Genomic DNA, 18512 nt, shown 5'->3' on the forward strand with positions numbered 1-18512 from the left:
TGTCTTTCTTCGGCACAGAGGATTTTGCTTCCGAATGGTGCTTTGACTTAGTCTCTGTAGCTTTAGGAGGGGTCTTGGTCTCCTTATGCTTCGGTGGCGTTTTCGACTCCGAAATCTTCTTTGGTTCCGAAGTTTTATGGGATTTCTTCGGGTCCGAGGGCTTGTTTTCGGCATGTTTCGGTGGCGAAAGATTCGGCGTCGAAGCAGTCTTCGGTGCTGATGCATCAGGGCGTGACACTGTGTCTATTTTGGAACTGTGTTTCGGTGCCAGAGATTGTTTGTTGGTACTGGTAAGCGGCTGGCACGGTTCCAAGCTGCCAGAAGGCTTTACTTTAGGTTTCAGAGCTGGGCCAGAGGGCGGGGCATCGGAAGCTTTGCAAACCCGAGTCCGAAGGTGAAGGTGTTACCGGAGCCCCCTCTTGATTTTTTGTTGGGGCAGGGGCGTCGAGGTCAGTACTCACGGTCCGTTGCCCTGGAGTAATTGCTTGGTCTTCGGAGACGCTGATGTCCTCATCTTCTGTTTGCTGTTGTTGTGGAGCCTTCGGGCTTGCATCGAAGATGTCGTCCGGTGCCGAAGCCGTTGGTCGAGACATTATGGGACGTTGAGCTCAACGATCACGTATGGTCTTTTTCGATTGGAAGGAAGCACAAGCCTTGCAGTCTTTATCCTCGTGTTCTGGAGAGAGGCAGAGGTTACAGACCTCGTGGAGATCAGTGTCAGGGAACTTCGCACCACACAGGGGGCATTTTTTTAAATGGAGTTCTTTCCATTGACTTAAGGGCCTGATGGCGTTGATGGGTCCAACAGCCCGCGTGAATGACCGGAATCGAAGTTGTGATGAATACTTTTGATGCACGTCGTAGGGGAACGCGTTCGTAAAAATTCCGTTGAACGGTGAGGGGTTGCGCGTCGAAGGGGCATCGAGTACGACACCGACCCGGAGCGCAGCAGTTCACATCCGAACCCGATGGCGGAAAAAAACAATCTGAGGGTGGAGTCGATGCCCATGCGCACTATGATCCCAAGGAAGAGTCACCTATCTTGTGACTACAAAGAACTTCTAACAAGGCAAAAACAAAGTGCAAACATCCGAGCCCAATACCAGATGGTGATCTATGCCCAAGTATACGATCTACAGCTCATATGCCTCAAACATGTCTTTTTCACGCTTGCCTTTCCCATGCACAATTGTACCACGCATATGCCTTTACCACGCATGCCTTTACAATGAAAATGTAAGTATTTCACAGGTAAGTATAATATACACACACACCCATATATAGGTGGAGAGCAGCTTAAAAACTTTGATAGAAAAGCAGACATTTGAGGCAAGCAAATTCAGAGTTTCATTGAAGCCATCATGTAGCTGTGGAACTCGTTTTTCACCAGTACCCAGCACATATTCTAAAAATGGCTTCCCTGATCAATTATACTGGCAGTAATTGAATACGCTAGAACAGGGGCATATCTGCTCATGCAGATATGTCCACACATGCAGTATAGTGCACCCTGCCTTAGGGCTGTAAGGCCTGTTGTAGGGGTGACTTATCTATACTACATGCAGTGTCTGCAGGCATTTTGCACAGGGCTGTGAGCCATGTCCTGTTTTCACTTCTGTCTGCGCCAAGACACGCAGCCTGCAATGGCAGTCTGCCTGAGTTAGGTGAGGGGTTCCTTAGGGTGACACAATACATGCTGCAGCCCTTAGGGACGCTTTTTAGTATCACAGTTCTAGGTAACTGGGGTAATATTTACTAGGGACTTACAGGGAGTGCTAAAAGTATTGCCAATTGGGGGAACAATTGTACAGTTTAGGGAAAGAGAACTGCCACAGCAGACCTAGTTAGCAGGAAGCCAGTGCACTTCCTGTCAAAATTGCATTAAATACGAGGCAAAAAGTGGGGGTGTCCATGTCAAACAGGGGCACTGTCCTACACAAGGTATCTCAGCAGACAACATATTAAAGCTTTTGACATGATGGCATGGCAGTGGCTAGTTGGACAGAGGTCCTCCCGGTCCCGGATACATATCCCAGGACTGTTGTCAGTTTACCTAGGCCAATATTTGGAAGAAGGTGGCCTTGTCGATGGATGCAAGAAAGAATCATTCATCCCTCAAGGCCCACCTGGATGAGACAGAGACCGTAACGGAGAGCTGCATAAAGACCTGGACCTTCGACGTCAGTTAGGGAGAGAAACTGGTACAGCAGCCTCAGTAGCTGGCCTTGAAAGCTGCACTGAGGTCAATTTTGCAGAGAATCCAGGAACAACTGTGTGCTGAGGATCGAGCACCTCATGAAGGCAAATCTGCTTCAGGAACCAAGGAGGAGTGGGAGGATTTGGCAACCCCAGTGCAGATGCTTCTTGTTCGAAGGATCTGATTAGTTCAACCTGTTCATGATGCAGACTACTATCTGGGGAGGGGGGGAGGAGAGGTGGCACGGGCTGGCCATGGGAGAGTCAAAAGAGGATTACGTCCTGAGGAGACAGGGCATTACTATTGGACGAGACTCATAAGCTTTGTGTCTAACAGAGGATACCGGGATAAGTCCTGTTCCACCAGAAACGGCACTTGCCGAGAAAGTGGACCGGTGTGCCTTGGGTGTTGGGGAAATCTCTCAGCAGAATATTTAGTGATAAGGAATTGAAAGCCTGGGACAGTGAGAGAACAATGTTTCAATTTCTCTTCATGCCTCTTGTGACTCAGGGGGCACTGATGGTGTTGCACTATACAGGAGGCCCTCTGCTTGTTGATTGGGTGGCGATCACCCTCTCAACTGCTGACTTAAAAGTGAAGCTGGGCTCAAACATGGAGCACTCGGTATCTGAACTTACCTAATCAGACTCTGCTTTGGTAAAGCTGACCCCAAGGGGGAACTGTGCCCAACTCGCTGGTGTTAGCCTCCGGAGCGAATCAAGGCTGGGTCCCCAGGCCTAAACTCCTGGTACGGGTAAACAGCTCGACTCGACTTCATGGACCAACAGACTCTGGAGCAGCAAATGGAAGATTTAAACAGCCAAAGAGTCCTCTTCCCTGGGGGTTTCATGCCCCTTTCCTCGACCAGGAGCAGTGTGCGGTTGAGACAAATTCTGCCAGTTGAAAAACAATTTTGTGACCAGGTACTTTCATCTTCTCCATTTCTACTCACAACATTTCCGTAGGGCCAGTGAAGGTAACTACTGTGGGAAGGAGAGGCTCCATTTGTGTGCAGAACAGCCATCGTCCCTGGCAGGAGTACTCTGTACCGCACCCACTGTCTGAGGCCGTGCACTAACCTTCTGACTTCTGGTGATGACGTGCCACTTCTCTTTAAGGATCAGTACATCCAAGACCTTATACTGAAGATAGCACGCTGAGCAAGTGTGGACCAGAGAAGTGTTGACGCAAGATGGAAGGTATGGAGGTCAGCTTCAGGAAAACGACCCAAACCAAGCTGAAAGAAGACTACGATGTTAAAAAAACACACCCACAAAACAAATAAAAAGTTTGGGACAAGGCAGCATCACAGAACCCAAGAGCAGCAGGTACTGATCCACACCGCAAGGGCAAACAAGTAAACTCGCAAAGGCATGAATCTGACTGAAGATCGCTTAGTGTGAGAGAAGCAGTTTGCAATCTGTACTGCTCGATTTTCCCGGCCTTCCGGTGTTGCAGAGCAATCCATATGACTTCAGTCTCTTTCCATCCGAGTCTAAGGACTGGAGTAGTGAGTAGGGCCTATCTATTAGACACTTGTGACACCATCCCGTGCTCCTACCCTTAGCTCAGGGCCTACACACATAGCCTAGGGGATAGATTCGTTAGCCTTGAGGATAATTTGCCCTATAGTGAGGTTGTTTCATGGAGCTGTGTTGAATTCAGGCCTGGTAGGCCTCAAACGGGAGAGACTCCATCTTTCTTTCTGCTCCGGCAGCCCGGGACCTTTCCAGAGGGAGGGGGATGTTTTAGTTATGAGGTGTTATTCGCTCGGAGAGAACCGGTTCAGGCCGGCCCTTATCGAAGGATTGTATTTTTCTTCATGCCGAAGACACTACATCAGGCCGGCCGGCTGGGAAAGTGTCCTTGGTACGGGGAGGTACAGGAATTTGGTGGGCGGCAGGTTTCGAGCTGGAAATTTCCATGAGGGAATGCACTTCTATATTAGTGAAAGTCTGAGTGAGATAAGGGCACTTGCTTCTAGACTATAGGCGGCATCTGGCCGTTAGCAGAAGAGCTATTACTTATTCCAGGGAAGACTGATGACGAACTTGAATCCAAAGAGGAGAGAGTAGCCGATAAGGTCGAGGTTCCAGTGACTCGGAGAGGGAGAAGGGAGCAGACCCATAACTGCAGAGGGGTGACTTCCAGGCTAAGCCGAGGCATAGACGAGAAGGGAACCTAGATGACCATTGAGTACAGGCGACGTACCCTCAAGGTGAAGTCGATCCCTTTTTCTTTGAAGTGTATAACTTAATCTTTTACTTTCCTTGCAGGTTATATATGTATGATGTGTTCCGTAAATGTGCATGTGGCATTTAAATAAAGTATTTAGCTTATTGTACGTTAGCATGTGTTGTGTACTTTTGTATAGGAGGATAGCCTATTCTTTAGTCAGAGTTGCCTTAAAATGAACAGAGGTTAATCCTGGTCAGGTAAGTGGTAACTGGATGAGGGGGAAAACAAGCCCCTCGAACTAGAGAACAGGTTGTGCTCCGCTAATGGTCTTTGTGTGATCTGATATATAGTCCCAATTCCCCTGTCGTGTACTAATAGGATGAGCTCGTGCTAAGGCTGCCGTGTAGGTAGGAGATTCTGGGTCTGACTGAGGCCGCGAGATCGTGTGTGTGTCGCTGCCGAATGGGTAGGAGATTCTGGACCTGACCGAGGTCGCGAGACTTTGTGTGTTGCTACCGGATGGGTAGGAGATTCTGGGTCTGACTGAGGCCGCGAGATCGTGTGTGTGTCGCTGCCGAATGGGTAGGAGATTCTGGACCTGACCGAGGTCGCGAGACTTTGTGTGTTGCTACCGGATGGGTAGGAGATTCTGGGTCTGACTGAGGCCGCGAGATCGTGTGTGTGTCGCTGCCGAATGGGTAGGAGATTCTGGACCTGACTGAGGTCGCGAGACTTTGCGTGTTGCTGCCGAATGGGTAGGAGATTCTGGACCTGACTGAGGTCGCGAGATCGTGTGTGTCGCTGCCGAATGGGTAGGAGATTCTGGACCTGACTGAGGTCGCGAGATTTTGTGTGTCGCTGCCGAATGGGTAGGAGATTCTGGGTCTGCCTAAGGCCGCGAGACTGTGGTTGCTGAGATTGCGAGGCTGTGAGGTCTTGATATATATATATATATAATAGGAATTCCCTGTCCTTAGGTGGTACGTATATATGTGGTTATTTGGGTGTAAAAAGACCCTAGGGAGGGGGTAACGTTCTGTTTTGGGTCAGAAGGGCTCTGTAGAGCGGGTTCCACCCGATCCGAAAACCCAAGCAGAACACAATCACACCTTTGGTGGAAAAAAGGAACCCACCAAAAGTGCAAATACACACATAACATCAGCTACAATGGCCAGTGAGCTCTCAGCTTTATCTGCAGTACTGTCTTACATAGTGTCCTATCACAGCAGAGTACAGATGAGAACCCACCCAAACTTTCACCCAACGTTGTTTCGAGTTTTCATATGAATCAAACAGTTTAACTGAAAGTATGTTTAAGTAATCCTTCCCCCCCAGCAGAGAGATCCCTGACGTCATTAGATGGTAAAATATTGCTAAAATTTTACTTAGAATAGACAAAGCATATACAACAATGTAATCACTTGTTTGTAATTTGCGGATCTTTCTGTACTCGTACGGCATCCACTTAGCAGATCATACTAAAAGGAGAGTGTACTGCATAGTCTGCCGTTACCAAGAGGCTAACAACCCATTACCAGGTAAACCCACAGCACATTCACACAAGGACAAGCAGATACTGCTGCCGGCTGACAAAGGTTATTCTGATGGAAATCGGTAAAGCCGCCACATGGAGGTTTATTCATACATTCACCTAACATTAATGTTTGGATGAGGATATCAAAGCAAACGCAATGGTTGGTCAAATAGCACAGAAAATCTGCTTGGTTAAAGTCACCAAATGTTGCCATCTACATTAAATCTGTAAGAATTGCTCTGAAATATTAACATCCACTTCGAGAGAAATCCTTGCTACTCTTTTTTATATTTATGACTGTAGGTGAGGATCCTACAAAGCAGAAGGAAATGTTACTTGCCATCTTCGTTCCGCATCCATCTTAGGAATCATCACTAATATTATAAACAACCCTTCCTCCTGCCCACATTTCAATAACTCCATCAGTAATTGCACCTAGGTAAATCACACATTGCCTTTCAAAAACATGTGAAGCTGTGAGGCAAACTGCCAGTGCAGTGCATGCTGGGAGGTAAAAGATGGTTTCTCTTTAAAGGAGAACTGCATCTCTTTTAACGTAATGCGCTGTTAACCTAAGAGCAGTGCTTTATATGGAGCGCTACTGTCCGGTACGGAGTACCAGCACTTTTTATTTTTTGAGAGGGAGAGTACCTGCACTTTTCAAGAGAGACGTAATACTTTTAATTGGAGAGTACCGGCACTTCTCAGAGACAAGCAGGTACACTTGTACAGAGTGCCAGCACTTCTATTTTTCCATGTCAAGCACTGCCTTAGAGGCATCCTTTAATTTCATTTTTCTATACAGCTATATAGTAATACTGGAGTTTGGAGTTTTCTAGGCTAAAGGCTGACATTTTTCAGTTAGGTGCTGCAAGTTTTAAGCTATCCATTCCAGAAAAAAAATCTGTCTAAAGCCGACATGCTCAGTGCTGTGGAGGTGAAATATAAATTGGGAAGTTTGGAAAGTTTGGAATGACTACCTCCAGTGAAACCTTTTTATACCATGCAAATGAAGAGAAGTGCTCTGGGGTCCCCTTATGCTGGTGGTAAGGTTCGATTTTTATGACCATCAGTGAGGATCCTATGATGCAGATTGTAGGCCTGGCTAGAAACTCCGAATAGTGAACAATTCCCTCAATACACCTAATTAACTGAATATCCTGCCAGTAGTTTGCTCAGTAAAATGAAAATTACCTTAATATACAAAAAACCTAAAGACTAGATATAAAGTGAAGATAGTCAAAACAATCCAGAACTCTAAGCTAAGCAGACAACTGTTGGTGCTTTCTCCTTCTGAACAGTAAGTACCTTGGCAACCTCCTATCCTGGGGCAATACAGACCTCCAAACATCCCAAGGCACCTCGACTAATGCACTCTGTCATGGAGGCAGGCTTTTTGTAGAGTGCAGTAGAGCAATGCCTCTCAGAGCATACAGACAGGGCGCTTCTCTCAAAGCGGCAAAAAGCTCTTCCAGCAAGCGGTTTGGTTAGGAGCACAGCCACCCATGGAGCCCTGCTCTCTCCTGTAACTCAAATCTCTGTGCTATTCTGGTGTGCAGTCCACCATGGAGTAAAGAGTGGTCTAGATATTGAACTCCACAGATGACCAGTCAACTCTTTTGCTCCACCAATAATATACTGACTGACTCCTGCATGACCAGTCCACGCCACGTACATGGACAACACAAACCCTTCATAAACTGGTTCCAGCCTGCTCAGGTGCTCATGTGTATTGAGTTCCAACTGGTTCCAGCCAGCTCAGGTGCCCATTTTATTGGGTCCAAAAATAGGCCACAATTTTTTCATCAGATATGGGAGAGGGTGTGGAGCTGGGAGAACCCTCACAGGAGCTCTGCAGGCAAACGGCCAACAAAGAGAGTAATCCCCCACCCCGCCCACAGGACACCAGGGCGGAGAAGGAATGTCAAAGGTGCAGGCGCCCAGGTCAGCGGAGACCTGAGCAGCCTTGAACATAGACCATCAGCTTAGGTTGGCGTACACACACAGGGAGGCCAACAGGGATTCTTTCCTCCTGCTTGCTTTGGCAAACATGCACACAGGCTCCATACTATTAGTAAAACCTTAAGTAAGCACCTTCCACTGAAAGAGAAGAGCAAAACATCTATATCCCTTCCCTACAAATTAAGCTGCAGCCATCTACAGAACCAGAAGGGCAGCAGAAAAGGCAGTAGCCACTTTCTCAGAGAGAGGAGACACTCTGGATGCCCACGTGGACCTTAAAGTACAACTCTGTGGTCTCAGTCTAAATTAACAGGGAATGCCCGGAGGGAGCTCATATGATTATTGGGCTCACTGATGGGAGAAATAAAAACAAAATGGTGGCACAAACGGGGAAAGCAACAGAGCAGGAAAAAAGCACCCCAGAGCCAAACATGGAACTTTAGGGAACTTTCAGTACTAACACCTAAGAGTCAGAGTGGGGTTTCAAAGCTGCCACATTTTCATTGCCCAAGACCACACCTCTAAAAACATAACGCCTTTATTTTCACTTTGAAAGGAGGAAAAACAAGGCAGTCCAGTGTATGCCACATATATATAATACATTGCACAGAATTTTTTTCTTTAAGGTGGTACTTCTACTTCCATAGGTTCCAATGGTAGTGGCAGCCCAGAGGCGTGAACAAGAGCTTCCCAAAGCTGTAGTGTAAAGTTTGGAAATGATGAGCTGACACCAGGCTTTGAGAAGATGTCAGGATGGTAAACAAGGCTAGGTATGCAGATCACCAGGATAAAGTAACTCTGCCACCTTGTTGTCTGGACACCATGCTCCTAGTTCTGGTCTTTTCAGTTAAACAAAACATTACCATCAGGTTGGTCGGTCCAACTGGATCCATGGAAGCAAGCCAGGACTCAACTCCCAGAACACATTCAGGTGTCACAAGAAAGTTCGGCCTATATTGTCAGGGCTGATGACTGGTGCGGCAGGGGCATGGTATTGACACAGCCGAAGACCGTGCACCACAACACATGCTGGGAACATGCTGCTGGAGTGGGGGGCCTCCTGGTATCCAGACCCCCAGTTTTCCCTGACAGACTCCTCTTAGGTAAGCTTCTCTGTGGCCTCAGAGAATCTACAGACAGTGGACAGAAATCTCATACTCGTGCTGGGAAGTCACTGCAAGCTGGTACCTTCTTCTCTCTACCTTGGGTAGACATGGAATTGAGCCCAAGGCTGGTGTCTTCTGCCCCCTTATCGTCCCAATCATAGGATGGGTATCTCTGCCCTCGTCCAATAGTGCATGATGCATTGCCAGTTTCAGAACAGGGCATAGCATGAGACACATGGCAGAAGGCAGAGGTCTGCTTTCAGATCAAGCTCAGCACCACAACTTGACTGCAGTTCTCTCCTTTGCTCCCCAACATTTGAACAGTTCCTTGGGCAGTGAGTTTCCGGACAACTGCAGGAATTTGAGGCTGGTGTGGAAACAAACACCGTTGGCCACAATAGTGGAAATCAAGCAGAAGAGCAGTGATGGACGCAGAGGCTTTGGCAGTGGAGTGAAAGTCGGTATGTGTCTTTCAGTAGTGATTCCGTTGAGTCCAAGGCTGGCAGGCCCATGACGCTGCTTACATCTAGTCCATAGCATCCTCACGGGGGCCAGGATCGAGGGATGGGGTCAGCCGTCAATGTCCCAGCTGAAAAGATGATGTTTCACCAGCATGTCCTGCACACCTTCCTTCAGCGGTGGCTTCTCCTTCTCCTGCAGACAAACACAGATCCATTAAAGACAAAGCAGAAGAACGTTATTCCTTAATAAAACAAACAGTGTTTCAGACCCAGGTTCTCAACTCATCTCCACATTGATGTCTGCCTTTGCTTCAAAGAGTGAATTTGTACAAATGCACAAGCAGCAGATCTGGACCCTTTGCTGCTCTCTTTCCTCACTCTGTCTTTTGCCCCCTCTTAACGTATAGCATTAAAGCACTGGCCATGCACAAGGCGCCTTGCTCTAACACATATATGTGAATTATCTTGAACACCTCATCTGATCCTGATCCAACATGTCTTCTGACAATATTTGGATCCTCCTTACAATGCAGGCGAACCAATACCTAGAAAATGTCAGCACCAGGCAATAGAAATCTGGGATTGGATGGACAACTCCAACAAAACCTGACATTGTTTAGGGCTGAAAATTCATTCCCCAACACCTGTGCACTTCCCTTCCCACCAAGTCAGGGTGATAACAAATCTTGGTTTTACCCCCCAGACCAGCACAGCGACATCTTCCTTTGTATTTCATCTCTGGGTTTTGGGCAGAACTCAGTTTAATTCTAAGCAGAAAATGTCATTCAACCACTGCAAATACGGAGTTGCATTAGACTGCAAAGATGCCTTTAATTCTGGAATACCGAAATTCTTTACTTATTCCCTTCAAATGACTGAGCGCAGCAACTCAACACCCATCTAACACTCCCGAATTTGATCATGTTTCTGCACTAATTATGACACTTCAATGGCTGCCCGGTCATAGCCAGATTTTATTTCAAGATGGTGTATTCTGGACTGAGCCTGTTATGGATATGCATTGCAATTGAAAGCACAGACCTCCTTTCTACACTCCTACAAGCTGTCTTCAACTTTCTCTTTCCACCAACGATGGGGGACGGATGTTCCTTCTCTGTTTTTGCATCCACGGACTATTTTATGAGTTTTGTAAAGTGGTCGTCACTCGTGTTCGTGCTCCATGCCACTGTACAGAGGATAATCACATAATTAGTTGTCACTAGAGCGCTTAAGGCAGGTTAATGGATGAAAAAGACTAAGTCTTCCTTTTTTTTTTTCAAACAATCAGGTAGGAGTGAACTTGTACCAATAAGACTGGAAGAGCATTCCATAGTTCAGCATAATGGACAGAGGAAGAGGGGCAGCAGACTTCAGACGAACCATATGTAGGTGTTTACTCACAAAGGTGTATCGGAATAAGACTTTCTGCATCAAGCGCTTGACTCAGAAGAATCCTCTTCCCCGTTGGAAGGCAGTCAACTACCAAGTGACCTCAGGGGCAGAAGACATTTCAGCAGGAGTGTGAGCCAATTTGTACCCAGTATGACCTGGTGTCACCAGCATATATGAAATCAGGCACAGGTAAGAGCGGTGGGGTGGGGAAGTCGACAAACGACGGGATAGGTAAAATTAAATATAAAAATAAATAAAAGCACTTACCTTGCGCTCACAGCACGATGCAGTGAGCGCAAAGTAAGTGGTTTTATTTATTTTGAAATTATAATTTTACCTATCCTGTCGTCTGTTGACTACCCCCCATCCTGCCCCGCCCCGCCCCACTGCTCTTACCTGTGCCAGCCGCGCCTGTATGAAACATGTTATAATAAAAGGCTGGAGGAGAAAAAGTACCAGAACAATGGCCAAACCCTCAGAGACCCCACAGTTCTACAGTTCAGGTTGACAGTTTAAAGAATCATGCTTTTTTAAGATGAAAGACTCAAACCACTTAAGGGATGGTTATTCGGATAGACCACCGTAGCATGTCTTACTGTGCACATATGTGTTAGCGCCAAGATGCCTGCTAGGTGATAGAGCGCTTTATAAATGTTGACAATAAATAAATGGTCCACTGAAGCCAATTTCATTCTGCTGAAGGGCAAGCAGTTTGTTGTAGACTGTGTTGAAGGCCAGTGCAAGTCTGATAACATCAGGGCACTGACAGGGTCTTTGCCTAGAAACTTTGATATGGAAATCAAGTATAAGATCCCTGGGGAAGAGGGATCCAGGAAGGTACTTTTACCAACAGTCTGATCATAGACCTTTCAGGTAACTCTAGTTTATTTGCAAGGATAAAGACAAATACATCATATGATGGAGAAATGGCTCAATACTTTCTTTCAGAGTTATACAGGAGAAATATGTGCATTTTTTTCTTGAATAGCCAGAGAATGTTGCCATGGAGAAGAGATTATTAAAAGATGTATCATTGATAGGTGTATATTTAATACAACTCTTGACTAAACATAAGTGGGAAAGTTCAGAGGGTAAACCAACGCTTTCTTTAAAAATTATGCTAGAGCCACCACTCAGTTAAATGAGAGAATAACAGGATCCACCAGTGTGTGTGTGGAGCGGTAAGGACGTCAATGTTTTTTAAAACCTCTCAAGGGATGAATTAAGCATTCATAATTTTAGGCAATAAGTATATATATATTTTTTTAACTACTCTAGCTAAATGGAATTATTTCCTGGATTGACCACAGGTAGATTTTTTATCTGTCAATATTCCGATGGTCATATTTTTTCTAATTTGCGCACTACATCTTTATTTTTAAGAAGTACCCAGGGAGATCACTGGTTAATCAATAAACACCTCTGTGCCCATAAGTATCTTAATAACGGATTGTTTTTACCATCTTTCTATTTGGCACCCATGTCTCCTCTTCCAGTCCTATGGGAGCTCTTTCAATATTAACAATCAGGCCAAGGGTTTCATATGATGAGTCTTCTGTGTAGAGTTTTCCCACTCCTCCCTCTCTCAGTGCAAAAATCTCTGGTTCAGCCACTAGTCATCAGCCGCTTGTGAGTCTCTACTGAACAAACTCCAGGTGGTCCAGAACACAGCGGCCTGCCTAGTCCAGAAACTGCCAGCCAGAACTGCCCATCTCCCCCTCTTGCACTCACTACATTGGCTTTCTATATGCAAGAGAATCAAGTTCAAGGTCTGTTGTATAGTATACAAATCACTGAATGGCAGAAGACCAAGTTATCTGACGGAAAAACTTAATCTGTACAGGCCGAGCAGATCTCTGCGATCTGGGGAGAAATCTTTCCTCATCATACCTCATTTTACGAAAACACGCTCCGGGGGCAAAGCCTTCTCCTACCTGGCCCCCCTTTACTGGAACCAACTTCCCTCTCACCTTCGAAAGTGCACAGATCATCTTCACTTTAGAAAGCTTCTCAAAACTGAGTTTCTCAGAAACTAATTCTACCTGCCTGGGATTCCACAGCAGCATGGAGATACCCCTTACGGGAAGGAGTGGTGGGTGGGGGGTGGGGGGGGTTCAGGCGCTTTACTAATTATAGTAACATAACATAACATTGACTGATGAGGTGGCCGACCATAAAACATGTCAGATGTGATTATCATGTCAGTGCAAAGAGAGGGGTGGTATCACCGCCTACTCGTCATTCTGTTACAGTGTTATTATAAGCTACATAAAATATCTCCTGTAAGCCACCTTACACTCTTATTAATAAATTAGCAAGACTTGGTGGTCTCTGCTGACCACGGAGTCTGCATAAGGGTGGGACATTGGCCGGTGGTACCCCTTCTGTTGTACAGCATTATTAGGGGTGTTTTTTTATGCGAGTACCCCATCTTCCCCAGGGTAACAAGCCAGAATTGGAGGATCTCGGCAACACATCTGTGAAAGAAGCTTGGTCTCCTGGGCCTCCTCAATGTGGGAAAGGCTGCATGTTCCCCAGCATTCTCCTCTACTGGTCTGACTAAAAATGTAGCTTTTCTCCTACCCCAAGGAATTTTTCACAGAATCCTACATGCTGCTTACCTCTCGTTTGACGGGAAGCTCCCAGTCCTGGGATAGGCTGAAAGCAAATTTACACAGGATCCTGGAAGGCAACAAAGGTACAAATAAGTTCATTCGGGTTAAATGATCACTCCCCTCCCTTGCTCTCTTCTGAAATAGGCCCTCTGCCTCCACACAGCCTACCCAGGGGAGAACCTGGTGTGCTCTTCTTTTAGTAATAGGGCTAGACTCCTCCAAACCTGGTGAGACATGCCTGTCCCCTAATGAAACCTGGACACTCAATCCTGTGAACCAGAGCATGTAATCTTTCTGGGCCTCCACTTCTTTCACTAAAGGGCAAAGAGTGCTAAGAAGCCCAGAAACTCTATGGGGAATGTGCTAACTAACTTGGGATTTTGTCTACCATTGCTGGCCATATCGGAGGTAAATGTAAGGTGCTTGATTTTTTATGTCTGTTCTCAAAGCCAAGAGGCCATCTTCCTTTGAGCAAAATATTCTTAGGCTGTGTTAATTCACTTCAAGAGTTCGGCTGCCTTTTCTTCCATCATTCCATTTCTCCTTTACTTCAGAGCTCATGGGCTAAGAATCCTGAGCTTCCCCTCAGGGGGTTCGTGGCTTCCTCACATCTTCATCAGACACAATATTCAAGAAGTGGCCTCTTCAGAGATCAACAATAAACTAGATGTTCTGCATGGCAAGTTGCTGACACTGCAGAAGTCCTATTTGCTTCTCTAGGGCACTGGATAATGTGGATTAAGTCTGGAGTACCATTTTCACCCCAGGTCCTTCTGACACAGCACCACATCTACCCTATGAACACAAATAGACTGACCTGAGTTCGCATTTTATCTGGACCCAACCAGGACTGCGCAGGAACGACCAGGGTTGGTACCACTTCTCTACGGTCTGCAGGCTGGAGCAGAGCACCTCCAACCACAGGTGCATCACCTGCTCACTAGTGGGCAAGAAACAGAGACAGCATGAGAGACAGTATATGTATATCTGTGTATGTGTGTATAGTATATTATATATATATATGTATATGAAAAACAGCAGGAAAAGGAGAAGAGAGAGTGAAGAAGCAGAAGGCAAAGAAAGGCGGGAGAGACTGGGAGGGCAGGAGATAGAAAAACAGAAAAAGTTTTGAGATAAAGGAGAGAGGTGTATAGGTGGTGAACAAGTAGGCAAGAAGATAAAACAGAGAAGAAGGAGATAGCTGAAAGAGAGATGAAAGAAAGAAGAGATGTGGACAAAGTAAGGACAGAAATGAGAAGGATAGGTGATAGAGAAGAAAGATTCACAGTGGTATGAATACAAAATATTGATCCCAGGGGACCAGTGAATATTATTTTGGCCTCTAGCTGCAAGCCAGAGCAAATAAAAAGGTCAGCTTTCTTTACAAACATTGAACCACTTCAACCCCTCCAGAGGGAGTTCACCATTTGGATTTTCCCATCTCTTCCAGACATTTACATTTCTTTTGGGGGTTTTGTATGGGTTGCCAGATGAGAGTAAACTCCAAACATTAAACGTTTTTCTCCCCCTAAAATGTGCTCAGACTTCTTCTGCAAATATTTCTTGGTTGTTGGCCTACATTGTATCAACATAGGAAAGGTGATGCTAGCTTCAGGTACAGTGGGAGGTAGAGTGGCAACCGGTTAGGACTGGCCGCTGGTGTAGTAGGTTCTATACAGACATTTGGGCAATTTCACTTTTGTGGAAGTGTCAAAAGCAGCAAACAAAATGCAAGTTGTGGCACCGGGAGAAATTACCATTTTGCAGAGCCCCACAAGTGAAAATATCATAGGTTCTGGAGAAAAACAAACACCCCAGTTATGGGGGACTGTGCAGATCCTCTTCCTCAAGTGATGAAGGTAAATCCTGTCACCATAGCTAGCTGCTAACAAGTGCCCAGTAGCTACGAGGGACTAAGGTACATTAATAAAGTCTATCATGGCGGAGTATAGTGGAAATTCCCAAGACACGCTAGGACGTCTGCCAATACACCCCTACTCAGAAGCTACAGTCCAGTACCTAAACATTCCCTAAGAGCACAGCAATGAAAAATATATCCCCATCTAAAAGCTCAGTTTATCAAGTATGGAAGTCCAACACAGCGATGGACTTGGACACTCACTTGAGGCCAACGCAGATCAGGGAGCGCAGCTTGACGTCCATCTGGGCATGGGCTGAGTCGTGGCTCATGTTCACCGACTGCACTGCCTGGTGGTGAGAGACAGAAGGTAGTGTGAGTAGTGAGGAGTTCACAGGTAAATGGTGATGGGAAAAAGATAGGGAAATACATGTTTGTCAAATAGAATGGATTGAGAAGCAGGAGAGAGAGAAGTGGTGAGGAAATTGGGCAAAAAAGGGCAGGTCTGTAGGACAGAGGCTGAGGGGAACAGGATGGGCGGGGATTGTAGTGTTGGTACATTGGGATGCCACTCAATTGATGTCAGCTAGCTTTGTAATGAAGTTTTAGTGGAATGCTGGGGCTCAATTCTGTCAGTTGATGAGCAGCTGTTGAAGTTACTGGTTCTTGAGAGAGGCCTCTAACAACCCTATGCTGTTTGGATGAATAAAGCAGTTTAGTTTGGATTACAGAGTTCATGTTATTACAAGTTTGACAACGAGTTGTCCAAAATGTCCATGGATCTACACGTGTTAATCGTTCAGTATCTTCAAATCTTAAGATATCTCTGCAAAACAAGGTTAAAGGATTTCTTCTGAAACATCGGTGCCATCATTCAAAAGTGGTACCAGATTAACTTACTATTTTGGCTAGAGATAGTGGGACTGAGCGCTACCAACTGTCACTTATTCCTGGGTATTGAGCTGTTGCCAAGACAAGCCTGCGCTGTTAACAAGACATGCCCACAGGCACCCAACACCTTGTGTGACTTACACGTCATTCCACAGATGCTTCTATTGTGTTCTTGTACATCACTGATCTCCAGAAGGTGCAGCTCTGGGCTTACCATACACTTTTTGTCAGTACAAGTAGAATTATGAAGCTAATGTTGCCACATGGCAAAATGTTTTATCAAAATGTGCTCCTCCTCCTCTCTGAAGAAGTACAGCACGTTTCTTACTTTGTACGATCCATAAATACGAACCCTTGATGTCGCTTCACCTCTTACTTTACTTGTTTGGGAACACAAGGAGAAAAAAAAAGCAGATAGACTTGGCATACTTGATCATTTTGTTACTATCTTCCACTATCTGCTATGATATCATGGCCATAGTTCATTTTATCAATCTTAATCCTCCAAAATAATTTCTTTCAGTACCTGGCAATGCACACGGTCATGGCCAAATGGAAAGAATATTTCTTTATATTACATTGTGTGAGAAGCTGGCTTGGTATATGGTGTACACTCATGTAAGTGGGCACCTTGCACCAATCCAGACAACCCTTATGGTGATTTTAGTGGTCTTAGTCAACCTTAGAAAGCTCACTAAGTGATAGCTGTGGAGAGCAACCTTTAGGCTTAGTCCTGAAGGATTGTAAAGCAGCTTGTTTTACCAGAACATAATCTTATTGATATAGATTAAGTGAAAAAGAACCACACAGTGTATTGATAAAAACATGTATTTATTATATAACACATACAGGAATCTCCTAACCGGAGATACACACAATGCACACAATACTTTTCAATAGAAACAGGTAGCACATTGTCACCAGGGGGGACCAAACCATATATTAAAACAGTGGAAGGCGAACCACGACTCGAGTCAAGACTGTACCCAGAAGACGTAGAAGTGTCGGAGACCCTAGGAACCACCCAAGGTGAGGGTCTAGGAACCACACGGAGGCCGTGTGCTGTAGAGTGGGTACACAACCTTGTGATCAATGCAAGTCAATGGGTAAGTTGCATTGCAATTTTAAAGATGAAGGACCCTTCCCAGTGGATGCTGAAGAAACCCCGTGGAAGACAGAAGGTTGGAGAGCCACCCCACCCATGGATACCCTAGGAACCAGGATACCTATACCAGGGAAGCCGGGTGCATAGGTGTGAAGTGGAGTCAGAAACCGCAGTCAAACCCAATGGAGGACTTCAGGAAGATACCGCTGCTGGAGAAGTAGAAAGTGTCTGATGGAACCCAAAGGTGGATTCAAGTCGATAAGTACCAGACAGCAAAGGGGACCGAGTCTATGCCACTTGAAAGTGACCAGGAGGCACGGATGACGAATGCCCACCAATGTCGGGTGCTGCAGGATAGTTGATGGTGACCTTTGAGCTGCAGCTGTGTGGACCAGGCGACACTGTGGAAGACCACGAGCCGTACACAACCTGTCCCAAATTGGAAGTCGAGAGTGGATGGGGTCGGTGTCCGGCGGAAGCACCATCAAGCCTTGCAACCAACGTGGAAGTGGAGAAAGGTGCAATGTCGGGACCACCAAGGTCCAGGAGACTCACCATGAGCAGGGGAGTTGTGGTAAATAAAATTCCTTTACCGGGACTGAATTTGATGCGGAATCATAATAAAATAGCTCAGTAAAATGAGAGGCAGAATCCGTGATATTAGAGTTTCGGAATGGGCTTTATTCCAATGATCGATTATAATCGGATGCTCCAAGTTCCATCACCACGGGGGTTCAGGAAGTGAAGTACATACTTTATTGACAAGAAGTAACTTTTATAGTACATACATTACAATGAAGCGAATACAGTAGGCGTAACAATTGATAAGGAAATTGACGTTTTACCTGCGTAACCGAAAATGGGTGTAATAAGGAATAAAAAAGGAACATGATTGGTTATGATGTCATATATAGGTGGATCTATAAGATAATACTTGACATAGATGCGCGCGCAGCAGCATGACGTGTAATTGACGTGTAACTAGGGGGTGAAGGGGACTTGACATTAGCTCTACGTGTGGAGACGAAAAGTCTGGGGGGTCAAGTCAACCTAATCCCAAATCATATCTAACATCCTATGTTTAAAGAACTATGTTATCCACAAAAGAAGGACTCTCGGACCGAATCTATTCTATACTGACTGTGCGTGCGTGTACAAGTGTCTAAGTGTCTACACTGAATGCGAGGGGGTAGGAATATTCCATGGTAACAGG

General features: G+C 45.7%; 1 protein-coding gene across 3 annotated transcripts in view; it reads right to left on the reverse strand.

Annotated features, from left to right (window-relative positions):
* Positions 1-8393: 8393 nt before the first annotated feature.
* SGSM3 (small G protein signaling modulator 3) overlaps positions 8394-18512 on the reverse strand; it is a 276018-nt gene continuing 265899 nt past the window's right edge. For all 3 annotated transcript variants that reach the window (XM_085601237.1, XM_085601236.1, XM_085601238.1), the window contains 4 exons: positions 15568-15653; positions 14263-14385; positions 13452-13512; positions 8394-9631 (listed from right to left, as the gene is read on the reverse strand). In XM_085601237.1, coding sequence (XP_085457363.1) covers positions 9548-9631; positions 13452-13512; positions 14263-14385; positions 15568-15653 — 354 coding nt within the window. In that variant the 3' untranslated portion in view covers positions 8394-9547. The remainder of the gene's footprint in view (positions 9632-13451; positions 13513-14262; positions 14386-15567; positions 15654-18512) is intronic.

Source organism: Triturus cristatus, chromosome 4_2 (genome assembly GCF_964204655.1).
Source record: "Triturus cristatus chromosome 4_2, aTriCri1.1, whole genome shotgun sequence".
Lineage (NCBI taxonomy): Eukaryota > Metazoa > Chordata > Amphibia > Caudata > Salamandridae > Triturus > Triturus cristatus.